The sequence below is a fragment of the Sabethes cyaneus genome, chromosome 3 (assembly GCF_943734655.1).
Source record: "Sabethes cyaneus chromosome 3, idSabCyanKW18_F2, whole genome shotgun sequence".
NCBI classification, from domain to species: domain Eukaryota; kingdom Metazoa; phylum Arthropoda; class Insecta; order Diptera; family Culicidae; genus Sabethes; species Sabethes cyaneus.
In genome coordinates, this window is record NC_071355.1 from 208,828,924 (window position 1) to 208,840,053 (window position 11,130).

At 42.5% G+C, this 11,130-nt stretch overlaps 3 protein-coding genes across 3 annotated transcripts; 1 reads left to right on the top strand and 2 right to left on the bottom strand.

Annotated features, from left to right (window-relative positions):
- Positions 1 to 553: 553 nt before the first annotated feature.
- On the bottom strand, positions 554 to 2,878 carry LOC128741801 (coiled-coil domain-containing protein 93). Its single transcript, XM_053837854.1, has 7 exons — positions 2,712 to 2,878; positions 2,445 to 2,653; positions 1,919 to 2,384; positions 1,811 to 1,855; positions 1,330 to 1,751; positions 862 to 1,273; positions 554 to 807 (listed from the first exon to the last, which is right to left on the bottom strand). The coding sequence occupies exons 1-7, from the start codon at positions 2,793 to 2,795 to the stop codon at positions 616 to 618; spliced, it is 1,830 nt and encodes a 609-aa protein (XP_053693829.1). The 5' UTR covers positions 2,796 to 2,878; the 3' UTR covers positions 554 to 615.
- A 977-nt stretch (positions 2,879 to 3,855) lies between these two features.
- On the top strand, positions 3,856 to 6,163 carry LOC128742636 (protein arginine N-methyltransferase 5). The gene is made up of 2 exons (XM_053839057.1): positions 3,856 to 5,321; positions 5,380 to 6,163. The coding sequence occupies exons 1-2, from the start codon at positions 3,983 to 3,985 to the stop codon at positions 5,910 to 5,912; spliced, it is 1,872 nt and encodes a 623-aa protein (XP_053695032.1). The 5' UTR covers positions 3,856 to 3,982; the 3' UTR covers positions 5,913 to 6,163.
- A 1,532-nt stretch (positions 6,164 to 7,695) lies between these two features.
- Positions 7,696 to 10,687, bottom strand: LOC128740658 (trypsin-like). Its single transcript, XM_053836221.1, has 4 exons — positions 10,467 to 10,687; positions 10,144 to 10,403; positions 9,903 to 10,084; positions 7,696 to 7,839 (listed from the first exon to the last, which is right to left on the bottom strand). Exons 1-4 carry the CDS (start codon positions 10,685 to 10,687, stop codon positions 7,696 to 7,698), a joined length of 807 nt encoding a protein of 268 aa, XP_053692196.1.
- Between the last annotated feature and the right edge of the window lie 443 nt (positions 10,688 to 11,130).

Consider the following 11,130-nt stretch of genomic DNA (forward strand, 5'->3'; position numbering starts at 1 on the left):
GATTTGGAAGTGTTATGTAAAGAACCGTAGGCACAGCTTAATAAATTAAATGTTCCGTCGCAGTCGGACAATCCAAAAAGTGCTGGATTACTGGCCAGGCAAAAAAACTTTAGGTATCTACCGATTTCTGCCGCTGTTTTTTGGTTTAGGAGCAGCTTTGGAGTTTTCCATGATCCACTGGCGAGTCGGGGAAACCAACTTTTGTGAGTAAAACCGCGTTTGCTAATTGACGGAGGAAGTGTAACATTTCCTATGATGCAGATAATACCTTCAAGAAACACCAGGCCAAGGACATCGTTGAAGAGAAACTTCGATTGCATCAATTGGAACCGATTCAGCAAGAAACACACTAAAGATGCCCGCCGGAGTGTCGACCAAGGAATATGTAAAGTTCATGGCGGCTGCTTTGCTGTCCATGTTTGCTGGATCTCAAATCGTACACACTTACTACAAGCCATTGAAGGACCTCAATTACTATATAGAACAAGAAATGAGGACGCAGCGAGTGAAAGATGTAGACCAATCAAACACACAAGATAGTAATAATAATGGATAAAAAGTAATACATATATTATTGCTATTATGTCCAATTGAATGTAATAATTCTACTGGAATTTACTTATGTTTTCTTTCGTCAGCTGCACTTTTAAGCTGATGGTATCTTATCAAAAGAGCTTCATTGCGTTGACATTCGATGGTCAACTGTTTAACGGTAGCAGCGTATTTCCGTTGCTGTTCCACTAGACAGAGTAGTTGAGCGTTTAGACCATCTCGCTTAGCGCGTTCGTCATCACACTTCTTCTTCACCTTGAAGAAAATACAGTTCAATATTTTTGCTTAGTGCCATCAATGACAGTTTACCTTTGCTTTATTAGTACGGATTCCTTCGACGATGCTCTCGAATTGTTGTCCAAATTGCTCCCTAGAATTATACGACTGCATCGCACTGCCGTAATTTTCGTAAATAGAATTCAACAGTGACATTTCCTTCTCCAGATAAAGTTTGGTGTCGTCCAGTGTGTTGTAAAGTGTATAGAACTGCTTCGTTTCCCGGTGTTTTGCACTGACCTGGTTGTAAAGTTCTAAAAACCGACGTTGATACTGCGCCAGCTCTGTCCGATCGGGGATGTTATCGAGCTGACGGTTAATTGACACGTAGGCACGGTTTTTCTTGGCCAGCTGCAGGCGTAAAGATTTTAGCTTCTCCTGTTCTCCCTCCAACTGAGTCTGATAGCAAGTAATGTCACTGGAAGGTTTTGCGGTTTCCGCTTTTCTAAAATTAAATATATTGTTTTAAAATCCGGTAAACTTTTTGCTATAGGTACGTACTGAATCTGATCCTGCAGTTCAGCCATTTCCTTTTTACAGTTTTCTTTAAATAATATCTCCTGACGCTTCATGTTTTCGTTCTGCGCAATCAAATTCTGCACGTAAGACAAAATTTTGTTGTTTTCCTCTCCGATTTCCAGGTTGTCTAAATTGTTAATTTCTTCTTCCAGAATAACTTTCTGATTTTGGATGCTCTCGAGCTGCGTTTTACCTTCAGCCATCACATTCTGTAATTGATCAATTTCAGCTCTGGCTCGCTCCAATTTTTTCTCCGCCGCAAGTTTCGTTGCTAAAAGTGTTTTGATTTTGTTTTGTTCTGATAGTTGGCTAGTGTCAATGGACATTTCTCGCTTCAGATCTTCATAGTGCTGGTTAAGAGCCGCACGCTCCGCTTCGGTTAGTGCAATCGGTGCAAGATTTTGCTACAAAAGAAAATACCATTTATTATATTACTTGAATAGTTTGAATGCATAAATATTACCTCTCCAGCAACTGATAAATTCGTAAATAATTGATCAAAATCAAGCTAAAAATAACGAAAGAAGTAACAACAAAAATTGCACACACATCCATCTAACAGATAAGATACCTCCTGCTCAGGTTTCTGCAGCACATTTTGGAAAACATCATCTTCCGATTGCACATCGTCAAGCTCCGGCATGTCGACATTCGTTTTTACCGAAAAATCCGTAGCTCCGTATTCCATAAGAGTGATTCTTACACGACTCATCACATCATCCGGCCCTTTTTCCTTTCGTTTAAACTGCCGTTTCGGAATATAGCGATCTTCAATGGCTTTAAGGTTGTTTAACTGTCTGCTGTGAAGGCGCTTGGCTTCGCCGTCCGAAGGAAGTTTGAAATAATTCTGGAACTGGGAAGCGGCCAACTTTTTCAACCGTTCGGCTTTTTCACTGCGATTCTCAGCCGACCGCTTAACCAACCACTCTATCACGGGAAAAATGTTGATAAAATCCAAACCCTGAATCTGATGGGGTTCCAGCTGGAATGGACACTTCATTTTCGGAAGTACTACCACTATTTTTTCGGTCAGTGAACTGGAAATACATTATAATGAATATCGCAGCTGTGCGAATATTAAAAATATGATTGTCTACATTTTTTGGCCGATAGTTAAATTTTCGTGAAAGAGAAGATCGACGTCTACATCGTAATCACAAGCTTCGATGCACCAGGTCATTCCGCCGATAATCTTGTCGAATACAGACAAACCCTGAATATGAGCGCGATAGTAGCCAGCCTGTACGAGAACATCAAGGATGTCTTGTTCCTTGCGTTTGTGCTCTTCATCTTCTCGACGTTCAACCTAGAAAATTGCATTTGACTGATCCGGTCTTGGCTAAAAGTACTTTTGTTTTTATCACCTGAATTTCGTTTCCTTCGGCATCGAAGCGAGTGGCAAGTTTTATGTTCGGCAGATGCTTTGAAAAGATGTTGCGGGCAGTCATGACTCCTTAAACTACACTATTTAAAACCGAAATTGTAAGAATAACTTTATCTACACAGTTTTACGTATTGGAACTTTTACATTTTCATTTTAAAAATAACTTTAGCTGATAAATAAACAGCTACTAAAGTAAAAAGTACTAACTGTCCAATGAGAATGACATCCAGAGATGCCAGATTTTTCTAAAAAAAATTGCAACTACTTGAAAACGTCGGAAACCTCGGAAACGGACAAACTACTCAAGGATGCCAGTTTTCTTGATTTACTATTAGCCAGACTAATCCAACGGGGGGATGGCACGGTATTCGCTATGACGGCGTTGGTGATATTTTTCAGGGTTTTGCGTGAGAAAAAAAGAAAGGGAAGTATTTATTTTTGCTTTTGTCATCACGCACACGTCGACAGTTCGGCATGGAATTTTTTGTAAATGCCAGCAGCCTACAAAATCTTTTTCAATGCCGTCATCGCGAATAGGACTCAGAGTTGCCACCAGGGGGCTGATATGACGTCACATTTTCGTTGCTCACATGAAAAAGGCGGCAAACGCAAAGCGATTTCACAAAACGAATTCGACTAACCATTTTCACAGTTTCATGTATTTCGCATCAATTGCCTGCCTGACATTGGCTATGTAATGCTAATACCTTGGCTAAAATCAAACTAACTAAAACTAAACTAAAACTAACAAAATTTAACAATTTACACATCCGACGAAGTAAATCAATAGCTTACGTGTTAGATAAGCTTAATATATACTTATAACTTATACATGCAGATGCAGCCAAGCAGATTCTTTTTGTGACGATTTCAAGCTGTCAAAAAAGTGAGCATCGCGTTTTGATACCAAAGAAACGGACAATATAAGATAAGATATATTCGTTACCCTATAAAGAAAAGTAATTTCTTGAAGTAAATCCAGTAAATCACGTGAATAAATATTTGAACCGTTTATATTTTTGGCAACAGTGTAAGCTGCTCGAAATATGCTATTTATGTTTTATTTATGTTTTGCGCAAAGCGCGTGCTGTACGTAGACGGTAGACGTAGACTCGGAAGCAAAAAAAGCAAACCGCCTTCTGCTTTGTACGGCTTATTTTCTTCAAAAAGCTGTTTATTTTGTTCAGTGAAAATTAAGCCCGTTTACCAGTGAAATAAGAAAACGTGTCATTCAGCAGAGTAGTGTGGAAAATGTCAGACCACAAAGTTCCAATTTCAATCTCGCTCAATCAGGACACTGTGTACGAGTTGGAGACAGCAATCGAAAATGCTGTCAAATTGAACTACCATTCCATTACGATTCCGGTAGTACATCGTCGGTTTGAGAGAGAGTTCCTAGAAGAACCGTTGAAGACTAGTCACAATCGTTTTACTCGATCCGATTTATTGCTTACTTCATCTCAGTGGCTAAATCGAGTGATCTGTCGGCTAAGTAGCAATGTTGATTGTGATTCCGAAGATGAGACCGTCCGAAAGCGTGGCGAAGCGGCTATGAGACAGGAACTGTCTTTTGCTGAACATTTGGTTCAAAATGGATATATCATAATACGCTTAAAGAATGCAAACTGTGCCAATCTGGCACGGATTATTGGCTACGGATTGAAGGGTGTTTTGCTGGCTGAACTGCCGATGAGTAGCCCCAAGGCTGCCCAAAAAATGTGGCGCAGTGACTTAAACAATGAACTACAACCCAGCGATCCCTGGACTTGGTGGAACAATTTTCGATCCTGTGCAGATACTGATGTGCATATTAAAGTTGCCTTGGAGTTGACAGCGGATATCCCGAATAAGCAGGAAATTTATCGCTGGCTCGGTGAGCCAGTCGATGCCATCGTAATATCGTCCAACATCTTTCTTACCAATTCCAACAACTATCCGGTTCTATCGAAGGCTCATCAGGAATTGTTGGTGCTGTTCCATCGTACATTCAGCTGCCATTTCATTCTCAAAGCTAATCCGGAGGATAAACGTTTAGTTCATTATTCGGACTACATCAAATATATTTTACGCAATAATTTTGTAAAAGATCCCATGCAGGGTTATGACGATTTGCTGGAAGTTCCGCTGCAGCCCTTGTATGACAACTTGGACAGTTTTACGTATGAAGTTTTCGAAAAAGATCCAGTCAAATATATTCTGTATCAGAATGCAATTGAAGAGGCTCTCCGTGATCGCGTTCCGACGGAGGAAATAGAAACACGTACGTCCATAATTATGGTTGTCGGTGGAGGCCGAGGACCTTTGGTTCGAGCTGCACTTAACGCTTCGCTAATCAGCAAGCGCAAGATTAAGCTGTACGTCATCGAAAAGAACCCAAATGCGATTGTTACTCTCAGTGCCCTGATCGCGGAACTGTGGAAGGATAAAAACATTGAACTGATATCGACTGATATGAGGGAATTCGAACCGCCGGAGAAAGCTGATATTCTCGTTTCGGAATTACTCGGGTCGTTTGGAGATAATGAATTATCGCCTGAATGTTTGGATGGTGCGCAGAAGCATTTGAAGCCGGATGGGATCAGCATACCTTGTTGGTTTAATTTGATTCTGTTTGAAACACAAATTTTAATGGTTTATTTTTTTAACAGGCAAATCCACATCCTATATAAACCCATGTATGACATCTAAAATTTACAACCAAATCCGCTCTCTGGAGAAATGCAATCACACTAAAGATCGTATAGTTAGCTCTCGCTGTATGGAAGGCTCGTACGTGGCCTATTTGAAGAATGTTTATCATATCGACAATCCGCAGCCGTTGTTCGAATTTGTTCATCCCAATCGGGATAAGGTAATGGACAACTCTCGCTACCGAACGGTGCGCTTCAAGGCATCGCTGGATTGTGTCATGCACGGAATTGCCGGCTATTTCGATTCCGTGCTGTATAAGGACATTAACATCAGTATTCACCCGTTCACGCACACCAAAGGAATGGGATCGTGGTTTTCGATGTTTTTCCCCCTGTTCGAGCCAATGCAGATCCGAAAAGGAGAGGAAATCGTTATCAACTTCTGGAGATGCGTAGCTTCGCATAAGGTTTGGTATGAGTGGAATGTGACCGCACCCCGGCAGACCCACATTCACAACGTTCAAGGACGGGGACAACCGATTTGGAAATAGATGGGCTCTATCGAATAGATGCCATACTAGACTAGATTTTAAAGTTGACATCGAAACACCGTACCCGACAGCTTATAAAAATATTTGATCCAATTTAATTGAGATTCAAAAGCTAAGTTTTTTTCATTTTCATACATTTAGATACCAAAATATCGCATTTTTGTACTTTAAAATAGCCCATGAACAATTTCGTTTCCCAGCTAAAAATAAATGACTGCTCACAAACAGTTACAACCTAATTTGTTACACATTTTACGCAATTTAACTAAAATATACGGGTTAAACATCAGATAAAAGTTTTTGATCGAATAATAGTTTTATATTTACCGATGATAGCCTCAAGATACCACACCAATCTAAGAAACCAGTCGTCGTATGTTGGTCGATAAATGCCGTAAGCCTGTGGGTTACTGGACCGGTCAGGGTCAGTTGGAACTTGCACTAACCAGATAACCTTCGCCTTCGCTTACCGGGCTTAGGGTCGATACCTGTTGATACCTGTAGAATCGGCACCAGCAAGATCCTAATTATGATGTACCTACTGGAAACTAGGGAATATGGATGGATGCTATAGGGTTGACATCTGTGTTATTACATTACCATAGGTAAGTAAGTAAGTTCTCGAAACGCGAGTAGACTAATGGCACGGCTGCCTTCCGTCCTAGTAAAACCATGGCTGGTCTCTAAGTACGTTCGAAGCTCGTCACCGACATGAAAGTCGGTGGTTGTAGGCTCAGACCTCTGCACCCTGTCCCCGCGAAGGATAGAGGTACAACCCTCGCATGACATCACTGCTTGCATACATAACCGCGGGATTATAAAGGCTACTACACATTACAAGCGGAAATAGCGGCTTAAACTTTAGTAATGAGTCCAGCATGGACAATTTTTTCAAACTTACGAAGAGTCCGAAATCGACTGAGGAAGCTACTGTTGGCAAAAAGGCTGGCTTTGCCGAAAGTACTCGTTCTTCACCTCAAGATCCAATGTGCATTTAAAAATAAAGAAGCTATCGATGAGCACCACGATAGCTGCGGAGGTGGAAAGGTAGGAGCTGCAGGAACGGTGCGAGAACGCCTAAGCTGGTAGCAAAGAGGTAGCGGACCGACCGCGCGTCTACTAGCAAGAAGGCAGAAGAGTTCCCTGCTGGTACGAGCACTGGCGGGCGGGCTGGGACCGATGACGATCTACCAAGAAGCTCAAAGAAGCCGCGGTCGTAAAGCCGAAGAAGGTCCACAAGAAGCGTAAAGCGATCGTTGAAACTGACAGATAAATTGTCATACGTTGACCTACTTTGCAAGGTTAAGACGGATCCCACGCTGCAAGATCTTGGGGCCAATGTGGTGAAGACCTACAAGTCCCAAGCGCGGTGATTGCTCTCCGAACTTAAACAAAACTCAAGGTCCGATAAAATCCCTGGACGAGGCGTGCCAGATCAAGGCTCTGTAGTAGCGCACCATTGTAAAGCCCTTGACGAAGACACTACGGCAGTTGATCTGCAAAATGTTCTGAGGGACCAGCTCAAAATCGAAAGGAAGTTGCGAAAGGAATAAGGGTCGGCTGGTCCGTGTGTGCACTCAAGGCCAAACAGCGTGTGGAGCACTGTTTTAAGGCCATGGGCTTCGGTCATTGGGCGGGTAAGTGCAAAGCTCTCGATCGGTCTAAGCAGTGTAGGAAATGTGGCGAGGAGTCATCAAGATGCATGCGCTGCACAGCAGAAGTGGACAATAGGCGCATCACAGGCGGACCTGGACCATCGAGTGGGGTAGTAGGCATAGTACTTCTAGGGGCAAAGCTTACTGAAAGCTTTGTCCAAGCTGGACGTTAGACTAGCAAACGAGGGTTCCATTAGTACCTTCTGCAGAGAGGTACAAGCATCGATCATCGATATCACCTTCTGCAGCCCAAAGTTGTTATCTAACATGAACTGGAGGGTGCCCGATGAGTATACTCATAGCATAGCGACCTCCAAGCTATGCTATATACGGTACAATGACAAGCGTCGTAGCGTGCGGTTGGCCAGACTGGCCCCCGCCAAGGGCGGAAGTTCTTAGGGGCACCAAAAAGGGAGTATATTTCAGTAAAGCATTAGGAATAACGTATGCATTAAAAACTATACTGATTTTAGCGATTTTTCATGCTACTTTATCAGCTGATTTGCATGCAGCGGCCATGGTGAAAACCGTCAAGCAACTACGTTCGATGCTTTGTTCGTACTTCCAGCGAAGAAGTTGGATATGATGAAGCACTTCGTATCCGTCGAATAGAGCAATTTAACATTCGCAACATCTTTCGCGAGAAAGGCAAAAGTGCTGTACGGAAGCCTGATTCCGGCCGCCCAACAGTGCTGCGCGGAAGCTAAAAATGAAGATCGAAAGCAAGGTGGCCTCATCGTTTCGTGCCGTGGGCCGGTAGGTCAGAGAAACCGGGTAAACAGTGAAGAAGTACTTGGCCAAAATGGACATTTTTATGCGGAAGCGTCAGTCGAAGCTGGCCGTGCCTAAGTAACAACCAGGGCTTGAAAAGGGATCGCAAGTTGAATGTGACTGCCGTGAATGCGAACTTTCCGCATTCAAACTCCGCTTTTTGAACGATCATTTGACTGTTTTTTTAAATCCAGTCAATCTGCCGCTTGCGCTGCTACCGTCTAACAATTCATGCGGCATCTCAGCAAAAGCAAAATCTCCCGTTTTGCTTTGCGCTTTGAGAATATAAACTGCAAACTGGCTGGAAACATACGGTGACGTATTTGCGACCGGTCGGACAGATCAATTTATGGATGCACTTAGCGCAGAGAACATTCGTTCGAACCTGACTGATGATGAACTGACAAACATTCTAACGAGAGCATGTGATACAACAATGCCTAGGACCGTGCAGCCAACGAACGGTCGTCGCTCGCTATTGTGGTGGAGCGAGACCATCGGTCTCCTTGGTGCCATAAGACGAGAAGGTTTATGCAGAGGGCCTGTAACGATAATGATGTAGACGTGTGTAGTTGAGCTTAGAGCGACTAGGTTGGCGCTCAATAAAGATGATAGATGTAGCAAGAATTCCTGTTTCCCGGAGCTGTGTCGCGATGTGCACTCAAATCCCTGGGGAAGCGCCTACCAAGTGGTGATGAAAAAAATAAAGGGTGCGCGAACTCCGCAGGAAACTTGCACACGGTAGCTTAGAGTCCACGATCCAATGCCGTAATCTCTTACCCCATACTATCAAACCAATGACACCCTCAGTCCTGCTACGAATGAAGAGCTCATTGCGGATGCGAGGGGTCCAAAGCTGAAGAAAATGATACCGAACGAAGCGGTTAATACTGCGGTTTGGATTCCGCTAAAGGAAGTTCACCATCGCGTGGATGCCATCTACTCTGTTGTAGAGAGACCGTGAAACCGATGAGGTAAAAGGGTGGATAAGGGGCCTGGGAATAAACCCATACTAAAGTCACTTTGACATCGAATGGCCTGATTCTACTAAGATTCGAAGCCATGACCATTCACTTGTCAAAGCAGACTCGGTAACCTTGCGGCTTCAGAGCCCCCGACTTGCAGGCTTCCTCAGTGTCTGTTTTCGAACTCGGTTCGAAAAGTCGTAGGCGAAATACGTATCTGTCAAGAATAAAATATACATAGTAGAATTAAACCGGATAAGTTTTCTTTTTAATTAATTTCCAGGTTTCGTATTCTACTAAGACTCTCCAAAAACTTCAGTTATTTCACAATATAATAATGTGTTGACATCCATCTCACACGTCAGAACAAAACACGAAATCTTTGTAAAATTTAAATTAAATCTTTATTTAATTTAAGGTACTAACCTATCACAGATTCTTTAGTGTTCGAATATCTTATTCTTGCCTTGCTCTGCACTGTTGAACTACACTAGAGAGCCCGTGATGAGATGAATCCAGTCTAGGTAATGTTGTACGCGAGTGTAAAGGGTCGGCCGTCCGGCTTTGCAGTTATCCATGGTGGCGGAGGCTATGCCTACCAACACCTGCCTATTGTTAATGTGAGAAACAAATCCAGCTCCGATGTCCCCATTGCATGCGTTAACGAGCGCATCTTCGGCACAGAATCGATCTGTAGGTTGATTCTGGTAGATCGCCCTGCAACGGGTCTCGCCCGTTACCCGTTGAAAGCCCTGCATTAGGAAGCTGCCTGGACCTGGTGCTGTAGGAAAAATAATTAATTTAGTCTTAAGTTGATATATGAGGTGTTGGAATACGAACTTTTCTCATTTCCGAATCCAACCACGTAACCCTGTTCGTTTTCTAGTGGTAGTCTGAATGATCCTGCAGCGGCAGGAAGGGGTATCCTTCGGACCATTGGGCCACTAATATCAACCGGATTAGGCAGAAAAACAATTCCGATATCATTCTGTCTGGTTGTGGCATTAAATTGCGGATGGAAGAGAGCATTTCTGGATCTGTAGAATTGTTGGTTACCAAACACTGAATCAGCTCCAAGACCAATGTCCCAAATAGAATATCTGAAAGAAGTAAAATTTGCATTTAGTAAATTGAAAACGTTTTATCGGCCAATTTTAGCTAACCCTTTTATGTTTTGAGCCGCTGTCAGAATGTGACGATTACTTATTACCGAACCACCTCCGAAAAATCCGGACATTTGTTCAGTCATGAAGAGAATGTACGCATTGTGAGGTACATAGTCAGCGATTTGACCGTTAATTACAAATGGGGTAGGATCTAAACTTTTACTATTCACTCCAACAACCCCAACCAGTAAAGCAATGGTGGCATATGTGTTTAGCATTTTTGCGAACTCGATTTCGAAGCTATACTTTCTATATAAGTTTGATATTCGTGAACTTCCAAAGACTGATTAGACATCCGTACTCACTGCCCTTTATATATGGAAAGAGAAATATTATTTTGTCTTATCAACCATGGGCCCAATTTCCTCAGAACAGCCCGCGATAAGTGATAGATGGGATAAGATATTAATCCGTTTCCGGAGTCTACCCAAGTAACCAAGAGTTCGAATAATGGTGTCTAACAAGGGTTAAACAGCTTTATGTATATCAATCTATAACTTTCTAAGCAGCGTCACTTTTAAGTAATTAACCGAACTTTCAAGCTGTCTTGGGTTCACTGCATAGAACGCTAAGCAGCTTCGAAATAAACTGTCAAAAACTAAGAAAAAACAAATTTAGCAGCACTTTTATGTTCTATTTTTATACTTCTACCTAACTTCTA

Bases quoted from the DNA above. Each gene is read 5' to 3' on its own strand.
- LOC128741801 (XM_053837854.1), bottom strand. From the start codon at position 2,795: ATGACTGCCCGCAACATCTTTTCAAAGCATCTGCCGAACATAAAACTT. The intron at 1,856-1,918 runs GTATCTTATCTG...CGTTATTTTTAG, and splicing joins TGCAGAAACCTGAGCAGGAG to CTTGATTTTGATCAATTATT. The intron at 808-861 runs GTAAACTGTCAT...ATTTTCTTCAAG, and splicing joins TCCGTACTAATAAAGCAAAG to GTGAAGAAGAAGTGTGATGA.
- LOC128742636 (XM_053839057.1), top strand. From the start codon at position 3,983: ATGTCAGACCACAAAGTTCCAATTTCAATCTCGCTCAATCAGGACACT. The intron at 5,322-5,379 runs GTTGGTTTAATT...TTTTTTTAACAG, and splicing joins GGATGGGATCAGCATACCTT to GCAAATCCACATCCTATATA.
- LOC128740658 (XM_053836221.1), bottom strand. From the start codon at position 10,687: ATGCTAAACACATATGCCACCATTGCTTTACTGGTTGGGGTTGTTGGA. The intron at 10,085-10,143 runs GTTCGTATTCCA...TTTTTCCTACAG, and splicing joins TGGATTCGGAAATGAGAAAA to CACCAGGTCCAGGCAGCTTC. The intron at 7,840-9,902 runs GTAGGCATAGCC...GGCACCCTCCAG, and splicing joins TTAACAATAGGCAGGTGTTG to TTCATGTTAGATAACAACTT.